Raw genomic sequence first — 19,739 nt, 5'->3', positions numbered from 1 at the left:
ATGGTCATGGGTCAACAGACACAGAAAGATTAATTGACATGTCCACCATCATCCCGAATCAGTGGCAGAGGTAGGAAGACCACCTAGAAATTCTGAATTTCAGTCTCCTGCTCTAACTACAAGAAAATACTGTCTTAGTAATAGTTCATATGTCCATTTATGATAATAGTGGTCTAAATAAAATTATATTGTATTCGGTATGGTAAGCCAAAGAAATATTTTCCAGAAAGTCTTCATTTTATTCCTTTAAAAATAAAGTGTAAATAAAAAGTATCTTTAGGCAATAAAGCATCAATTATTCTTAAATGGTTTCAGTAATCAATCACCCAACAGCAAATCTGGAGTTATTTTTGGCACTATTAGCAACACAATGATAATGAAAATTGATTACAAAGTCACAACCCCTCATTAAGTTGCTGTCAATTGGCCAAAAAACTACATTGCTCAATTTTATTTTTAAAAATAGTGGTGGTAAAAAAAAATCATCAATTAAAGGGACATCTGGTAAGAAAAAGATGACAAACTGCTCAGTTCTCTCACTGATAGCCTTTAAGCCAATGAAGAGGGGGAAAAAAATCTTTATGGGGTCTTTTGTCCCTTTTCAAGTAGAGAAACGTAATCCTGTCTGATGGCTGGGAACAAGTCACTAGCCTCCAGTAACAGTGTCCAGAGAAGGATAGCATTCAAACTGCAGATCTCAGCAGCTAAAGAGACACAAACTAACAGATGAAATGTGCTCTAAGGGCTTAACCATTGAAGCTGCTAAGCATTCTGCTCCAAACCAGCAAAACTCTAAAGCACATTCTTAACGATTAACATAGAAAACGGTCCCACCAAATTCAGTGGGCCTACTCACATGCTTAAAGTTTAAAGACATGCTTAAATATGGCCTATCTGAAGACGAAATGGAAAAAAAATTAGATTTGGGCCCATTTTTGTTTTTACATCACAAAAATCCAAGGCCTGAATTAGTTTTTTTACTTTTAGGAAGAAATTTCTCAACTTCCCTGTTTTGTTGACATCACTCGGGATGGATCAGACAAGTGGACTAAGAACTCTTTCAGGTGTCAAGGAAAGGGATATTGATATTTTAATCTTTAATTGGAAAAACTTTCCGCCCAACTCTTTGTCTGACATTTGAGTTGAATAGTTATTAACAAAAAACAAACCAGACTTTTAGACAGTCTGGACGAAAAATATTTCCCTTTTCAATTACTCTTGGTAATTACTTCCAATTACTTGCTTGGTATCTGGGATATCATAGACCTGTTAGGTCTCCAGTCACGCACAGAATCCTCTCCTAGGGAAAAATGTTTAGACAAGACCTGAATTTCAAATATAACTGTGGTGTATTGAAAAATATTTAAAATGTGATCTCTTTAAATTCTCAGGGATTTTCCTGGTCCTGCTTGCAAGCAGGGGGCTTGGTAGGGAAGAGTGTGATTGTGGGCAGGCAGCTCAGAGTAAGGTCGGGTGAGTTGTGTCTCTCCATTTTAGAGATCAGACTGCTTTGTTTCTCTCAGTTTTGGGGTACTGTGTGTTCTCATTCTGAATTCTAAGAAAAAAAGTATTCTTACATTCAGGGCCGGCTCCAGGCACCAGGCAACTATGCACATGTTTGGGGCGGCACCTGGTAAGGGGCGGCCAATCTTGGGGTGGCGGGGGGCGGCGTGGTATTCGGGGGGGGGCGCTCCGGTGGAGGGGCGGCGCGGGGCGCGGCGCTCAGGGGGGTTCCGGCGGCGCGGCGCTCGGCGGGGGGCGCGGGGCACGGCGCTCGGGGAGGGGTTCCGGCGGTGCGGCGCTTTTTTTTGCTGCTTGGGGCAGCAAAAAAGTTAGAGCCGGCCCTGCTTACGTTGCAACCTTCCATCAAGAATATTTTATGTTTGTCTAACTTCTGTTTGTATATCATGAACATAAGAAGCAGCCTTTCAGGCCACCTTCATACATTCTAAAGAAGCAAAGAAATGTTGTTCCGCCTTCCTCCTCCCCCTCACTGTCCCTTCGCAGCTCACTCTCAATGAGGAGTGCCTGTTGCGCAGCATTAGCCAATATACAGTATATATTTGTAATGCGTATGGCACATCACACTATTATATATTACATGCACAACATTAATATTGTACGCATATCATATATGAAGATTGGGTAGTTAATGTAAGAAATAAAATTGTGGATTGTGTTATCGTCCTTGGAACAGACAAATAAAAACGTGTCAGAAATAAAGTGTCTGAATGTATGTCCTGGTACCTCCAAGGCTCCCTGACATGTGGAATGTGGTATTGAAAACAAAGATAAGGAAGGTACAAGAAAACAAGATAAGAAACTATTACAAACTGGCGGGTTGAATCTTGGCTGACATATAGAAAGCTTTTAGTTTGTAAATAACTACAAGACAAATAAACACAAGTGGTCTGCTTCAAAAGTGTGCACTCAAGACTATGTAGGGTGAATATTGTGAGATTGCTTCTCTGAAAAAGTGGTATGTGTATCTCCTTTTCATGCTGCACTCCTTTGTCTTCAATAAACTGACTACACTTGGCTATTTGGTGTCTCAGGTATTTTTGATATCGAACCGCTAGCATAGTCAAGCATTTGGCCAGATCTAGTCAATAATGGGTGCTCTGCCATGCCTGCCTCCTATTTACCTGGATGCTCTCTGAATCTCTACAATGCTTGAACTAGGAGACTGGGATTTGGGCAGCCCACTCTTTACTGTGGTAGGAGTGAGCACATCTAAATGGGAGGTGATGAAAACTGAAGCCTTTGGCCCATATTATGTCTGGCCCACTGTGGTTGCACGAGAGAGTCAGAGACGATAAAAGGCTCACACCCAATAAGTCTCTGTGCAGGCACGACACATAATCCAGTGTTTTTGCTGCGCCAGCCACTCCACAAAGGGATGCTTACACGGACAGTGGAGTTAATTTTCCCAAAATGAAGAGAGGAGAGGCCATGGTATCATGACAACTCCTCCACACCAGCCACCTGAGCTGGCTCTGCTTTGTGGAGCGGGAAGCACCTGACACACCCAGCAGAAAGATGAAGCAAGGGCCACTTTTGTTATTAACCCAGTGAAGGCAGGCACAGTGGAGCAGTGCCCCTCCATAGTAACCCACCATACTATCTACCTGAAAGATATAACTTAGTCCTCCTTAGTCTGATGACTTGAAGCAGCTGTCTCCCCCAAAATTGGTCATCACTGAACTAAGCTAACAAACAGGCCCATTTTGGAGGGGATAGGTTACTTCAGTGTGATTAGCAGAATGACTTCCTGCTTTGGTTCAGCGAGTGTGCTCAACATGGCTGCTTTTAAAGGATAGAGGGGATGGTGCCTGTTAGAGTTCAGTGCCACAGAGGGGAAAAGAAAAGTGGACGGTGCCTTTTTGGAAAGTAAAGGAAAATTAAGATTTGGTTATTTTCCCTGGAAAGCAGAAAAGGAGTGATTTGTTGTCCACTGCTCTTTCCAAAGTTTGTACTGTAACTAATGAGGTTCTTCTGGCTATAAAGGAGTGTTCAATAACTCATCCCCAAAACCATTTGGATACAATGATAAAAATGGCATATCAATTACACAGCAAGTTAATTTGTTTTTGCCAGTCCCCTTCTCATCAAATCATTCTCGCCATATTGAGCAATTGTTTCGATTAGTTGAACACTTGGGATATGTTCTCTTTCTAGACACCCCCACTAGATGTAATGCCCCCAGATGTCCTAGTGTCATACACAGGGGAGAGTAGCACCAGTAAGGAAACACTAACTTGAGTGTGGATGCTTATACACACCGAGGCACTGATCACCTGAGTTAACTCTTCACTGAAGACATACCTGGAGTCTATGGCAGAGCTGGGAAGCAAGTTGGTCCCCCTTCCCTTACCCCTAGAGCTCAATCTTTGTGACACTAAGGACTACATTAGCAATTTTCCTGTAATCCAAATCCAATTATACACACACATAGCCACACACCCAACCCTCCAGTGTTTAAGGTAAATAAATACCTTCAATGTATTTCTTGTTCCTGAATCTTCTTTGATCCTAGAGATAAACTTGAACTAAAATCCTGGATTTGAACAATCCTGAACTCTAAGGAAGTCCAGATTCAAATTCCACAGTGAGTCAGACTCATCTGAACTTGATATAGAAACAGAAATTGTTTGAGCTCGTTGACAAGAAAAAGCAACTGTTAACCAGCTTTGTCCTACACCCCGCCTGCAAAAGGAATGCTAGCTGCAGGATGCATTTTCAGACTCTGTGAGCCACAATTATACTTTGGCTTATTCTTTGGTCTCACCTTGCCTCAGAGTTTTAAAGTACTGTATATCTTAATGAGTAGGACGTGGTTCAAGCAGATGACAGGGAGCCAGGCATTCTGGAGTCTATTCCCATTTCTATCTCTGACTCACTATGGGATTGCTTAATCTATACCTCAATTTACCTAGCTGTAAAGTGGGGATAAGACCTACCTCTCAAAGCAGTATTATGACGCTTAATATATAAGTGTTCATAAAAAAACTTGATATGAAGAGTGCCAAGTATTATTCATTCAGATGCTGCCATTGATTAGTAAACATCCTCATTTATCATGCACCTGTACTAAGCAGTATTTAATAGGATCTGCCCTTGTTTAATAGATGCTCCTTTTACTACACAAGCCAAAGGAGAAAGTCAATACATTTAATAGAATCTATGGTTTCTAAATAAAGACATACGGTATCTCATTGTATTTGTTCCTAGACACTTTCCTTTAATCATTAGCTTGTCACAGAATAAATTGAAGAGGAATTAAATTATCACCTCTTTGGAAGCTTTGAGCTTAGTTTAGGAAGATGCGTGTCTGTCTATCCATCTGAAAAATGGAACAGTGTCTTCAGGGTTGAAGTGCTTCTGTTTTATTTTGTAGTTAGATACCAGAGTCTGACAACATGGTCTGTTGTTCCCAAATGTACCGAGTTCAGTATGGAAAATTCCAAATTGTGTATGTTATAGCAACTTCCATCTCTGATGAAATGACCTTAAGGCAGCACATGAATTTGTTTGGGCAAAGCCTGACCTATCCATATCTTGCAGTATCAAAAGCTGTCACTTCTCAGGGAGGAGTCAGAAACAAAACCCCATTTCCATTCACAGCTCAACTTTGAGTGACACCTAAACCTGGAATTGGATCTGAATCAGATTTTTTTACAATGAGGCCAATTATCTTTACAATGAGGTGAACCAAAAATCTCAACTTGGAACATCCTTGAATTTTGGGGTGTTTAAGATCCAGATCAGAATTCCAGGTCAGCTCAGGCCCATCTCTTTGATAAATGAAATTACTGTGACACACGTGAAAAGGATTTGCAAACTGACCTCCATTATACTGTTAACACACCTTACAAGGCTCCAAACCTCAAGAGATTGGAATCTGTGGTATATAGCAAAATGCTTCCCTTCATTTTCCTGACTTTTCCACTTGCATGCTGGAAGGTCAATGAAAGCAAGTTGGCTGGTGCTACAAGAACCATACAAAGGAAGTTATTGTAGCAGCTTGTCCAGCACTTAATCACAACCAATGGCAAACGCCAAAGGTTTCAGAGGATCCATCCGGATACCTCTGAGTCTGCAAAGTTGGGCTAGCTGTCTTGCTTGTGGTTGAGCCAAAGATCCTAGGAGAACAGCTTTTCACAGATGTTGGAGATTTCTGCTTCCAACCAGACATGGAAAGAGCAAAGATCTTGTGAAACAATGAGAACAAAAAGGTAACTGAACTTTTTGAAAATTACAAGAGAAAGGTCATTTTGGGTACAGTTTGAGTTCATGGGTTCTTGGCTCGCTCATCCTTCCTTTGATGCCTGAATGTTTGTAAATCAGAAAAATGACTGTTTCTGGATTAACATATCAAAGGATTTTGTTTTGAGTCTTTCCTTTATTTCACCCAGAAAGGGGACAGAATGGTGACTTAGCCTCAAGATTTATTCTCTGTGTCTGTGGTTCAGAGAGGAGCCTGGAGGACAAGATGAGTCAACGCCAGCTCTATGATGTCGATTGACCTACTTTTCCATGAGGAAGACCAGGCTGAGTGACTCGTTTGCAATAAGATAGTGGTAAAGATCTTAATGGCTACAGACTTTGCACGGATCACCATAAGAATAAGGTCCTGGTATTTTGGTTTTTTTTGAGCATGCGTGGGCTGGATTGGATACTGATCAAATAATGACCTCTTTTCTAGGCAGTGGTTGGCATTCCGGAACAAAGTTTGGTGTACCATGGCCTGTCAGAGACCCCACAGAAGACCTACAAATACACAGTGATGGGAAGAGACCTAGAACTGCTCAACTCCCCATGCTATAAGGCAAGGTGAGTTGATGTCTTGTTCTGTAGTAACTTGATGGTTCCTGACCCACCTCTAATTGGCCCTGTCCAATAAGGAAGGGTGAAAGAGAGACCAAAGAAGGGAGCATCTCTAGATAGAGCAGCTGTTGGGTAGGAAATAGGGCTGAACTTAGAGGCCAAAGGGTTTTGAGTTCCTTATGGAGAACTGGGTGCCTAACACAATATACTAAATAAAGGGCAACATGGCCCATCTTAGGGATGGAGTAAACCTTTAAATATTCGTGATCAGTAACAGGACATTGCAACGTTTGTGTCACTACATGGAAAGACAAGATCCCCTTCCTAGATCCCAGCCGGGATCCCCAAGACCCCCAAGGCACTACCCTTAATCCACTCTGGATGTACCAAAAGGAGACTGGAACCCTTGGAATGTGGCTGAAGCACTGATACATGTAAAGATGGCTGTTGTTGGGGAAAAAGTTGGTCAGTGGATCTTATTCTATCACAGTTACTCTCAAAATAAGTAAGTAAAAGAAGAACAGCCTCATCTGATGGGCCAAATCCTGCTCATGTGAAGCCAGATTCATTGATTGATTTCAATGGAGTTAGCATTCTGGATGAATTTGATCCATTAATTACAAATCAATTTAAAGGACGGGATTATTCACATAAATAAAGTAAATAGGAGTTGGCCCGATGCCTATATATTCTCCATTCTACTAGCATTTTATACAACAAAATGAGACCGAACTTTAGGAATAGTTTATAAATCATGACTTACAATGTAATTATTCTTGTACCTATGGAAATGGCTTAGTGACGCACTGCATGCATTTCACGGTATTAAGAAAAATATAAAAAAAGACATCTACAGACAGAATACAGATGTCTCAATTACACTAACCTCAGCATCTTGCCTTTACATTGCAGCCTTCATTAGTCACTTTAACTGGATTAATATAAACATAATTGGTCTACAGTGTAAAACGAATATATATTTTAAGGAAAAAAACCTAGCACCAAATAACTACTTTGGTGGTTCCCCACCCCCTGCCTGTTACTTAAAATATATGAAACTGGTGATATCAGCTATAACCGCATTAACAATTTCCCCAAGGAAGATTTAACCTCAAAAGGCATATATATGATGTCTTGGGTAATATTTTTGGTGATGCACTGCTTCCCAGAGGCACTGAAGTATGTAAACTCTAATTGAAAAGATATATTATGAAACATCTATATTGGCTTTTGCTTTATGGATGCATTAATGGAAAGAGCAATAATTTGCCCAGAAAACATCTGGTATGATACCATATATAGAAACATTCAGAATATGTCAAATGCACCGTCTTCCTTTACCCCAGTGGGCTTCTTTAGGGAAAGAGGTTAAATTGAGGTTAGCTAACACACACTGACCTAATCACAACCTTTTCCCTACTGTAGATGCAGGTTAACACCCTTTGCCTGAATTTAGCTGGTCAAGGTCCACCTTAGGTGGGAGTCTGGCCTATCACATGCATCTTACCTCTTGGAGTTCTGGGACTCTGCCTTACCCTTATGCATATGCCTGAATGAATGTTTAAATGTACTTGGTATAATACAACAGAAAAGAGAATCTGTTTTCACTTGACATTAAAAGCAATAATAAATAGATTCTAATCCAACCTCCCTTGTCAATTTACTAATGCTTTTAATAGACTCAAAAAAATGGGGCTGGAGAAAATCCCCTTTGATATTGTGTATATGCTAAGACCATCAAGGGAGCAACATGATGCTAAAATACTCCATGATCACGGAAGTTCTAGGTGTTAAACTCCTCACGATTTTATAGCTAAGCCATAGGAGATGCAAGCTCTACTCTCCGCTTTGTCATATTTAATTATGTACTTAATTAAATGTTACATTTTGTTGACACTTATGATATGTAGTAGCTGGTGTCAGCACAGCAAAACAATCTAAAATAAGTACTTAGAATAGTAGTAAAGCAACTGCTAATAATTCAATGATCATTAATTCATTTACTCAGTGTTCTGCTTCCTTATGTAATGTGTGGATGTTCTCTTTGCTTATAAATAGTGTATTATGTAAAGAAAAAAGTGTGCATGTGTGTAAATGCAGTGTTGTTTAAAAGGGACTGATTTGATAGCACTGCAGAATGAGGGGCACCTATCCTACACCATTGAAGCCAATCGCTAAAATCTCATTAGCTTCAGTGGTGTGAGATCAAGCCCATAATCTCTATTTAGAAAAAAGAAAGCACAGACTGCAGTAAGGCAAGCTTGCTCTATGTTGCTCCTCCAATGACTCTCTCAACCTTGGCCATGAGGGTCCATCTCTAGATATGAGAGAGAGAGAGAGAGAGAGAGAGGAGTTAATTTTTCATACCCATTCTCTTCTGGGACTGCCCACAACAATGCCAAGTCCAGCAGTGGTCAAGCACTATTTCCATCAATTCAAATCTGCTAAGTAATTTCTGTAGCTACTTTGTAAGTTATTGTGTAGTCACAGGTAATGAGCAAATCATTAATTTTACTGTGCATCAGAAATTAATATATCCTGTAATTTTTCTCTCTCAGTTTTGGGAGTAGAAGATGCTTCATTTCAGATGAATTCCTGGTAAACCTTAACTGAATTATGGAACAAATGAGCAAACAAATAAGATTTCCAAGCCAACAAACCCACACACCCATTCATATTCAGTATAAATATATATAACTATTATATAATACTCACAATTAGAAATAAACACATAGCCCTACAATGAGATAATATTTTAGCCTCTTTAGAGCAGGCTCATTAAAGTGAAATAATGTTGCAATAACAGGGCACAAGTGTATCATTAACTAGGAGGGTAGTCTGCAGAATGCCAAGAATATCCAGTGCATTTTGTCTGTGAAGAGGGAGCATGAGCTGGGATCTGACCGTTGTGAAAAGTGGCATCTTTTCTTCACGGCACTTTGGGGTTTTGGCATCAGGAGTTTGTGTTTTTAAAATCAGATGCATTTTAGTATTTTAATATTGTATATGTTCCTATGGGGCTCTGTGATCGTATTTGATATGTATATGCTGTCATGTTCAGTCTTCAAACAAAATCTGATCTGATGTAGAGCTGGTGGAGCTATTCATTACAAGCAATATCCATTATAAAAATCTAACCTCTTCTGTTTATAAGGAGCTTGTGCATCAACCCTGTGAATATCTTTTCTTTGCAATACTATGGATGAATAATTTTCAAACTGTGGGCTGTTTGCAAATAGTTTGTCTCATCCGTTCACTATTTGTGGTGTGTGGTTGATCTAGTTAAGTCATATGATAATATTTTGGCTCCCTGATTGAATGACTAAATCTTTTAAGCAGGAGAATACTCAATAGTGAAAAATTCACTCCTGGTTGGATCACCATTTGGGCTCAAATTTGTTAAAGATTAGGAGGATTTGCATATATTTTCATGAATATCTGATGCCATCCTAATGTTTACAAATAACTAACACTGACCTCACAGATTAAATGTGACACTTATTAATAAAAATGTTCCTAAACCATTTTTAAACTGTTTGACCATCTGGATTAAGTCCCGACAAACAAGGTGAGCTTCGTTTTTCCCTTCAGTTCGGAAGGGTGGTGCAATATGCAGTCAGAGGTAAAAGGTCTTTTGTTTTGTTTTTAAAGCAAAACCTTTCTCTGATGAAGAATGGCTTTTCAACAAAATCCAAAATTTTGATTCTGTCAAAGTTTTTCTATTTTTGGCATACAACAATTGCATTGCATTTACAAATAAAATATTTCATTTCATTTTGGCTATCAAAAATGAAAAATGTTTTTTTCAGCACTAAAAAGACAACTCAGTCCATTTCTGTCAGTTCAAGACGCTTCTCAAAGCAGGTCTTATGGACCAAAGTCAGCTCTTACTTCACCCATGAATATCTCTTCCTCATTTGTCTGTCTGGCTCAAGTCCACCTGGTTCCTGGGTATTCATCCTGTATTTTTTCCCCATTGATGAATATGCTGATATTTATGGTTGTATTTACACTGGAAAAAATGTTGTACTACTTAAAAACCCTGAAAAGGGGGAAAAAGCTAATTTCTTGCTAGCACATGCTTTGATGTATACCATCCTGTTTGTTTAATATCTAATATTTTGTTCCAGATTATCACTTTATCATCTTATAGCATCTTCCTCATTTTTCTCTGTCCTAGGGACAATAAATTAACGGCAGTAGGCATTTATACTCCAGTAGTTCATTATCTTTGATTGCTAATATTCTCAGTGCCTGGGTCTCATTCCACACCGTCTATGTCCTTTGCTCTCCATTTTTTACATAAGAACATAAGAATGGCCATACTGGGTCAGACCAAAGGTCCATCCAGCCCAGTATCCTGTCTGCCAACAGTGGCCAATGTCAGGTGCCCCCGAGGGAATAAACCTAACAGGTAATAATCAAGTGATTTCTCTCCTGCCATCCATCTCCATCCTCTGACAAACAGAGGCTAGGGACACCATTCCTTACCCATCCTGGCTAATAGCCATTAATGGACTTAACCTCCATGAATTTATCTAGTTCTCTTTTAAACCCTGTTATAGTCCTAGCCTTCACAACCTCCTCAGGCAAGGAGTTCCACAGGTTGACTGTGCACTGTGTGAAGAAGAATTTCCTTTTATTTGTTTTAAATCTTCCGCTCATTAATTTCATTTGGTGGCCCCTAATTCGTATATTATGGGAACAAGTAAATAACTTTTCCTTACTCACTTTCTCCACACCACTCATGATTTTATAGACCTCTATCATATCCCCCCTTAGTCTCCTCTTTTCCAAGCTGAAAAGTCCTAGCCTCTTTAATCTCTCCTCATATGGGACCTGTTCCAAATTCCTAATCATTTTAGTTGCCCTTCTCTGAACCTTTTCTAATGCCAGTATATCTTTTTTGAGATGAGGAGACCACATCTGTATGCAGTATTCAAGATGTGGGCGAACCATGGATTTATAGAAGGGCACTAAGATATTCTCCGTTTTATTCTCTATCCCTTTTTTAATGATTCCTAACATCCCGTTTGCTTTTTTGACTGCCGTTGCACACTGCATGGACGTCTTCAGAGAACTATCCACGATGACTCCAACATCTCTTTCCTGATTAGTTGTAGCTAAATTAACCCCCATCATATTGTACATATAGTTGGGGTTATTTTTCCCAATTTGCATTACTTTACATTTATCCACATTAAATTTCATTTGCCATTTTGTTGCCCAATCACTTAGTTTTGAGAGATCTTTTTGAAGTTCTTCACAGTCTGCTTTGGTCTTAACTATCTTGAGCAGTTTAGTATTGTCTGCAAACTTTGCCACCTCACTGTTTACCCCTTTCTCCAGATCTTTTATGAATAAGTTGAATAGGATTGGTTCTAGGACTGACCCTTGGGGAACACCACTATTTACCCCTCTCCATTCTGAAAATTTACCATTTATTCCTACCCTTTGTTCCCTGTCTTTTAACCAGTTCTCAATCCATGAAAGGATCTTCCCTCTTATCCCATGAAAAACTTAATTTACATAAGAGCCTTTGGTGAGGGACCTTGTCAAAGGCTTTCTGGAAATTTAAGTACACTATGTCCACCAAATCCCCCTTGTCTACATGTTTGTTGACTCCTTCAAAGAACTCTAATAGATTAATAAAACATGATTTCCCTTTACAGAAACCATGTTGACTTTTGCCCAACAATTTATGTTCTTCTATGTGTCTATCAATTTTATTCTTTACTATTATTTCAATTAATTTGCCCGGTACTGACGTTAGAGTTATCAGTCTGTAATTGCTGGGATCACGACTAGAGCCCTTTTTAAATATTGGTGTTGCATTAGCTATCTTCCAGTCATTGGGTACAGAAGCCGATTTAAAGGACAGGTTACAAACCATAGTTAATAGTTTCGCAATTTCATATTTGAGTTCTTTCAGAACTCTTGGGTGAATGCCATCTGGTCCCAGTGTCTTGTTACTGTTAAGTTTATCAATTAATTGCAAAACCTCCTCTAATGACATTTCAATCTCTGACAATTCCTCAGATTTGTCACCTACCAGATTTCCACAACAATGTCAAAGAAGATCATTCAACTAATAAAATGTGTGTGTGTGTTTAATTCTTATTTTACCTCTAATTCAAGGGAGCCTCAAGCTATCAGACATAAGTTAGGGTATTACCCTCATTTGTCTTCCTCTGATAGAAGTGTAATCGCATTTCCATGGAGGAACTTTTTCAAATATTGTTCAGTTTTCCAATATAGTATAACCTTGATATGAAACTTTGTCATCTAAACGGGGTTGTCTCCCCCAAATCTATTCATATACAAGACAGATCTCTGAGTTTGTGGCTTAAACCTGTTATAGATCTGAATCTGAAGACCTGGAGATTTGAAAAAATACAAATTTGGATCCAATTTGCATTTTGTCTGTTTGAATCTAACTGTTGCTCCTTCTTCCATAGGTAGATGAGCAGGAGGGAAGGCACAGGGGAAGTACCGGGACTGCAAGGAATCTTTGCTTTCTCCTTGTACATCTGACTCACGGGCCAGCCATAACTGTAGTCTTTGAACTCTGAGCACACAGATATTGCTCCCTGCAAGTGCATCAGTATATACACCCTCCCTCTCCTCAAATGTTGTTGGAAAAAGGCAGAGCCTGGATTCCTTCTGGATCTGGAGAGCACATGCAGCATCTTCTTATGAGGTGATACCAATGGCACACAGAAGGATTGTGCCTTTCTGGGAAGCACTGTACATCCCTGAGGCACAGTGTTTCCTGGAGCTCTTGATGTGGTGGCCCAGTCTCAACCCCTCTCCCCAATCAACCCTCCCACACATACACACTTCAGGACTGTGACTGAATGGCACCCACAGGCATAGGAAACTTGGATCTGGATCCAGAATTCAGAGACAGAGGTTCTGGTTTGGCCACATTTTGATTTTTGATGAAGAGAAAAATCTCTCTGTTTTACTTGGGATATAACAAACAGATACAGTAGAACTTCACTAATCTGCAAACCCAGTCATTTTAACCAAAAATCTAGTTGTCTCATCTGCCTTCTTAGCAAAGATTTAATGGCAGGGAGAGCACTGCAGCAAGATCTATTACTAATATTTCACTACAAAATATATTGCTGTACATTTGCTGGTAGAGTATATTACGAAGTATCATAAATAATTAAAAATTAATCATACTTGTCAAAATAAATGAATACTTTCTGTGATGCAGTATTCCTGAATATTTTATGGCATTTATTTTCTTATTCATGAATTACAAAAAATGTGGTAGCCCACAACGGGTTACCTAGTCACTAACATGCATATGGGCCTGATCCTGAGTCCAGCAAAGTCAGTGCAAGTCTTTCCCATTGTCTTCAGTGGACTTTGAATCAGGCTCCTACTGAAATTTAAATATAATAAGGCTCTGAACCTGCAAAGACTTACACATAAACTTTAAGAATGTGAACATCCCATTGGCTTCAATGGAGCTAGTTGCTTGGGAGAAATTAAGCATATATATAACACTTTGCAGGATAAGGGCCTAAAGTGGCAGATTCACAACTTATTGCATTGTCTTGGACATAGCTGATTGATCCACTAACTGGGGGAGGGGGGAACCTTTAGTGAAAAGCTTGCTGTATAACTGTAATGCACCATGGTTATTCCCTAATACATACACTGAAAGGTGCCTCATTTACAAATATCCACTAGTTTTCTGTAGCAAGAGTATACCATTCAGGTGGTTTTAATAATGTAATAATTAATATCATTGAATAATTACTAGCACCTTTTTTCTGTGAATCTCAACGTTTTCAAAATGTATATAAATGCTATTACCTCCATTTTTCAAAAGGGGATACTAGGGTTGCGAGAAGTTTATCCAAATTCATACACTGAGTCTAAGTCACAGCTGGGAATATTGCTTCTCAGTGTCAAATATTATCAGTGAATTTCTACTAATCTTTATACATAAAGGGAGGATAATGGAAGCAGGCTTGGGGTATTTGTCTTGATTAATAGGAAATTCACTTGACATGACTTGATAGTCAAGTGACAAGGATGAGTTAAAATGACTCAAAATCGGGTTATGCTATCTGCTTATTTACTTCTGTTCATTACAGTTCATGAATGGAGATGAAATGGGACTCGCATAATTGGAAGTACGCTGTGCAGGAAACAAACAGTGGGGGTTGGAATTACTGTGCTTAGTTATTTCAGATTGAAACAGACCACACAAAATGTCTCTGTGCCAAGCAGCTGTAATTAAAGTGATGTAAAATAGAAACCTATGAGTGTAGAATTTTCAAATCCATCTTCATATGCAAAAGAAGTTACAGTCATTTGGGAACTGCAAGGCTTTTCAGGAGGTGCTGCAAGGGCTTGAGTCACCACAAAATGAATTATTGACTACCCGCAATTTGTCTATTTGTTTAAAAACCCCAAACAAATCCAAGTCTGACTCCATCGACTGCACAGGTTCCTACTCTAGTCCCCTCCCCGTGTCAGCCGAATGACTTCATTATCCCTCTAGCTCAGGTTGGGCTTTAAACCTCAGTCCAACATTGAAACATTTACACCAGAATGAAAACAAATCCTTGAAAGACCAATTACTAATTATTCAAAGCTTAATGATCACAGAAGCAGGATCCAGAACACATTCACAGATAGAGAATTTACTCCCTTGAAAACTACACTGACGACATGAGGGCCAGGATTTCACCCAAGGGTGAAACGTCCATTGACTTCTATGGGTATGTCTACATTGCAATTAGACACCTGTGACTGGCCTGCGCCAGCTGGCTTGGGCTTCTGGGGCTTGGGCTAAGGGGCTGCTCAACTACTGTATAGATGTTGGAGCTCGGGTTGCAGCCCAAGCTCTGGGACCCTCCCATCTCACAGGGTCTTAGAGCCCAGCCTGCGTCCCAAGTCCGAACATCTACACTGCAATTAAACAGGCCATTAGCCTGAGTCAGCTGGCACCGGCCAGCCATGAGTTTTTAATTGCAGTTTAGACATACCCTAAAAAGGCCAGGATTTCACCCACTGAGTTTAAACTCTTTTCTCATGGTTTCAAGGCCCTCTCTATATCTTGGACTTCTTATCCTACTGGGTTCCTTCATTCTCTCGCTACTCCACCAACTATTCCAGCCTCATCACACCTCCCCATTTCTGTCTCCATGCCTTCCTCCCCATTGCCCTTTCAGTATGGAACCTCCTCTCACAGCAGGTCACCAAGCAACCACCCTTCTCATTCTAAGTCCCATTCAGCCAGAATTTCCATAAGAAGTGAAAGGAGAAGATTTAAATATTTAACACCTTCATGTAAAGCATCCCATTTCTGGTTTACCCAATTCATCCTGCATTGGGTACATCTCTCTCTGATGCAGGGACTTTATTTTGTGCATTGCACTTAGCTAGGCTACTTCAATTGCTCTCATTACTGCTATTCTTCCTTCTCTTCTCCCCCCTTCCTTCCTATTGTTTCTTACAATCAAATTTAAGACAAAATGCAATGAACATAAGCTTCATCATCCTATGTGTTTGTACGGTGTCTAGCACAATGGGGTCCTGATCCTGACATTTCTTTCATCAGTCCAGTCTTTCTACCCATCCATGATAAATCTCTTAAATCAATGCGATAACTCAACATGAGTAAGGTTGAAGGAACAGGCACTAAAAGCTGATGCATAAAGAATACTTTTTGGGAAGCACATGGGAAAGCATAGTACATAGTGAAGACAGAAGAAATAAAGATGTCTTTCTGAGACTAATACAGAGTGAGGTTGCAGAGGAAACTTTCCCCAACATTTATTTGGATGTATCCCTACTTTCCTCTCCCATTTGTGGTTCCAGCCACTTAAATGACACCCTGACTTTTAGCAGGGGCAGTTTTCAAGCAGGTACCCACAACAGGTAGAAGGGGGGGGGTGGGATTTGCCGCTACTCTTTTAGGATTAAGAAGGCAAAGTGCAGCTTGCTGATCCTTTTGTCATTTATAATCTGAATGAAATATGCTGCTGTTGTCAGGTTTGATTAAAAGCAGAATTAAAAAAATACCCAAGAAGGTCAAAGAAGCCATCTTTGATTCAAAAGAGGGAGAAACGAAAACTTACACACTTTTTACTTTTCCTACTTCTAGATCTCTTTATTTAAATATACATTGCTTTACTGATGATAATGTCAAATGCTTAGTCTTTATTTTCTCTCTAAATAGCTTTGATGGAAAAATCTTAAATCCTGACAAGAAATTTGTCTGCACTGGCTTACAAGTAAGACATCTATGCCTAGGGTTTAGCAATGGACAATAATGCAGAACACATGGATTTTATTCTCTGCTCTTCTACTGACTCACAGAATGACTTTGAGCACATCAAACTCCATGCGCCTCAGTATACCCAGGGTGATGCGAAGCAGAATTCATCCTTTCTCCTCCACCAATAACCTCAGAGGAAAGGTGCTATAGATGTGTAAAATATTATTATTCAACTGCAAGTGCAATGTCCAGAGTCCAGTCTGGTTCAGATTTTTACAATCCCAAAGCGGATTTCAATCCAGTCTTATTTTGCTTCCTACAGACAGAGTGATTCCCTTAAGTTCACTTGTTGCTTGCCACAGAGAAAAGAACAGAATTGCCCCAAACATTGTATAGGGTGTGGTATCTACAAGCACACCACCATTATTTTAAAGAGACTAAATACACTTGCTCATCCTACCTCTTGGTGAATCCTCAGAGTGATCTCTCTTTGGTCCATCCAAAAAGTTTAGCTCCTCTGCACTCACTCTGTGCCAGGTCCTGTTGTGGTTTTCTTTGTCCTTCAGGGGGGGAGAATATTCCAGCTCACAAGGCAATTCAAAATTGCAGTCAAACACTGTTACAGGAAAAGAGACAGTACATACAGGATTAATAAAATCCAACTTCTCCCCTCCTAATCAGTCATATTTCTTACTAAGTTAGGACTAATAAGTTAGGACTTATTTGTAGTCATGTTTCTCCTTGCATTTTACTCCCTTTCCAAGTAAAAAGGACACAGGTAAGTTCAGATCAGAACAAATGATAGACAGGAGAGGAGTTCAGAATAAACCAAACTCTAACGCTGTCTTGTGGGGTGAACAGAGCAGCAGCAAACCAAGAGGAAGGGCCAGAGGCCACCACATCTCTTAGGGGGAAAGAGGGCCAGCAAAGATTTTAAAGCAGGAAAAAATGATCTAAAGTGGGGTAGTCAACAGACTGCCTGCGGGCCAAATCCAGACCACCAGACGCTTTTGAAGAGACCCCAAAATTATTTACTTATTATCATTATTGTTGTTATTTTTTATTATTTGCTTTGGAGTCTGGACCTTGACTATACCTTGACCAAGAAATTTGGACTTTGACAAAAAAAAATAATTGACTACCCCTGGTTAGAGAAAGGTGACTGGATATCTCAGAGATTGAGGGAAATTGGATATAGAGCTTTTCTATTATAGGATGTCAGTTCAAATTCCGCCCAAGTCAATAGAAACTCATTACAATCTGAAGACAGTTCAGTGGTCTATGAATTACTGGTCTCAGACCAGCTCCTGGAGGACAGGGGTTCTGCAACTCACCAACCGTGAGCACAACTGCTATATTGTATGGCAGTCTCAAAAGAGAGACCTGGGGTTAAATGGCTCATTGGTGACTGAAGTGACCTTTCACTCATAAAAGTGGTCCTTCAAGGTGAGGCACATTAGTGCAGCAGTGGAAGCTTGATTTGCTGCTGAGTGTCCTGTGGACAGTGGGACTTCAACCACTAAAGCTCGCTACCCACACCTTTTACCGGCACCAAGTTCTCTTTTTTTTTCACTTTTCTAAAGATGCTGGTGCAATTAAGATTCCCTTCTCGGAAGACAGTATTTTCACCATCACATTATGGAGTAAAGTTGTCCAAGACAACATACAGTAACGTGTTGAATTCATCTCCAACTACTATGTCCAATGATTTTTCCTCCTTTATTTTTTGAAAGCCCCTAGTATGTTGACTTCCCCAGCCTTGGTCTGCAGTTAACAGTCCACAGATTTTGGATGAGACTTGTGCTTCTGAATAAACTCGGGGCCAGATTTATAAAGATGTGTATGTGCCTAAAGATAGAGACAGGCACCTAATGGGATTTTCCAAGCATCTAGGAACCAAACTCCCTTTTGAAAAATCCCACAAGGCACTTATCTGCATGTTTAGTTGCCTAAATACCTTTAAAAACTGGCCCTTAGATATTTTTGAAAAGCCTACACTTAAGGCCCTTTTGGAGGAAAATGCAGTTCTCTGGAGATTTTCTTTAGTATCCACTCTCATGCCACTATTGTGAGATTAAAACAAATAATTTAAACTGACATTAGTCAAACTAAGATTTTTTTTAAACTTCAATTACATTCTCTGTTAAGCACCTCATTTCTTCCTAAACTGCATATATTTATGCAGTTCAGACAATCCTCCTGCTGATATAACATCTTTTAATCCTAAAGTTAATACTATTGCCTTTTCTCTATACTTTCAGATAATTCACCTCTTTAATGAGGAAATGGAATCAGCGAGCTCTAGTGTTTGTTTTTTGTTTTTTTTACATTCTACTTTCTAATCGTGTATTTTGTCAATTCCTTTGTCACACCACGGAGATAATAAATGTAACAAATCGATGGACATGCATAACACACAGTAGCAGCAAGGATAGAACTCAAGTCTTTCTATTGCAAATGTGTTGGCTCTATCTCTAGAGTTAGAGAATAACATTTTAGCAATATAAAGGTTATGATTAAGGTTACAATTTAGTCACGGAGGTCATGACTTCCAGTGATCTCCGTGACTTCAGCCTGCAGTGGTCAGGATCTGCAGGGTCCCCCACCACCCACAGGGGCAGGGAGCTGTGGGGTACCCACACCGCCTCTGATAGGCTCTGGAGCTCCAAGCCGCTGCGGGGTACCCCAGAGCTCCCATCGGCCACAGGTGGCGGAAGCCCCTGGAGCTGCTAGTGGTGGGGGAACCCCGAGAGCTCCTGGCCGCCTTGAGCAGCAGGGAACCCCACAGCCCCCAGCTACTGCAGAGAACTCCTAGCCCCTGCGCAGCTGCCCACTTCAGACAGCATGGGAACCCACAGATCCCCATTTTGTCATGGATATTTTTAGTAAAAGTCACAGACAGGTCATCACTTCTGTTAGTTTTTCTTTTTTACCCGGGACCTATCCGTGACTTTTACTAAAAATATCCATGACAAAGTTTTAGCCTTAATTATGATATAGTAGAGCAGATTTGATTCCACCCAGCAGGGGGATGCTGTTCCACATACATGCTACCCAGTGTTTACAACACTGCCACCAAACTTTCTTAATTTCCTGACATTGTTTTCCATTCTTCAGGATTTACTAAAAATCTATAAAGTGCAAGAGTCTCTTCAGTTTTGTG

General features: G+C 40.0%; 1 protein-coding gene across 1 annotated transcript in view; it reads right to left on the bottom strand.

Annotated features, from left to right (window-relative positions):
* ALK (ALK receptor tyrosine kinase) overlaps positions 1-19,739 on the bottom strand; it is a 570,631-nt gene that overhangs the window by 373,201 nt on the left and 177,691 nt on the right. The window contains exon 3 of the mRNA XM_054022041.1: positions 17,037-17,192. Within this exon, the coding sequence (XP_053878016.1) occupies positions 17,037-17,192 (156 nt within the window). The remainder of the gene's footprint in view (positions 1-17,036; positions 17,193-19,739) is intronic.

This window comes from Malaclemys terrapin, chromosome 3, assembly GCF_027887155.1.
Source record: "Malaclemys terrapin pileata isolate rMalTer1 chromosome 3, rMalTer1.hap1, whole genome shotgun sequence".
In the NCBI taxonomy this organism is placed as follows: domain Eukaryota; kingdom Metazoa; phylum Chordata; order Testudines; family Emydidae; genus Malaclemys; species Malaclemys terrapin.
The sequence above is the reverse complement of the archived record's forward strand: the minus strand, read 5'-3'. Positions and strand labels throughout refer to the sequence as shown.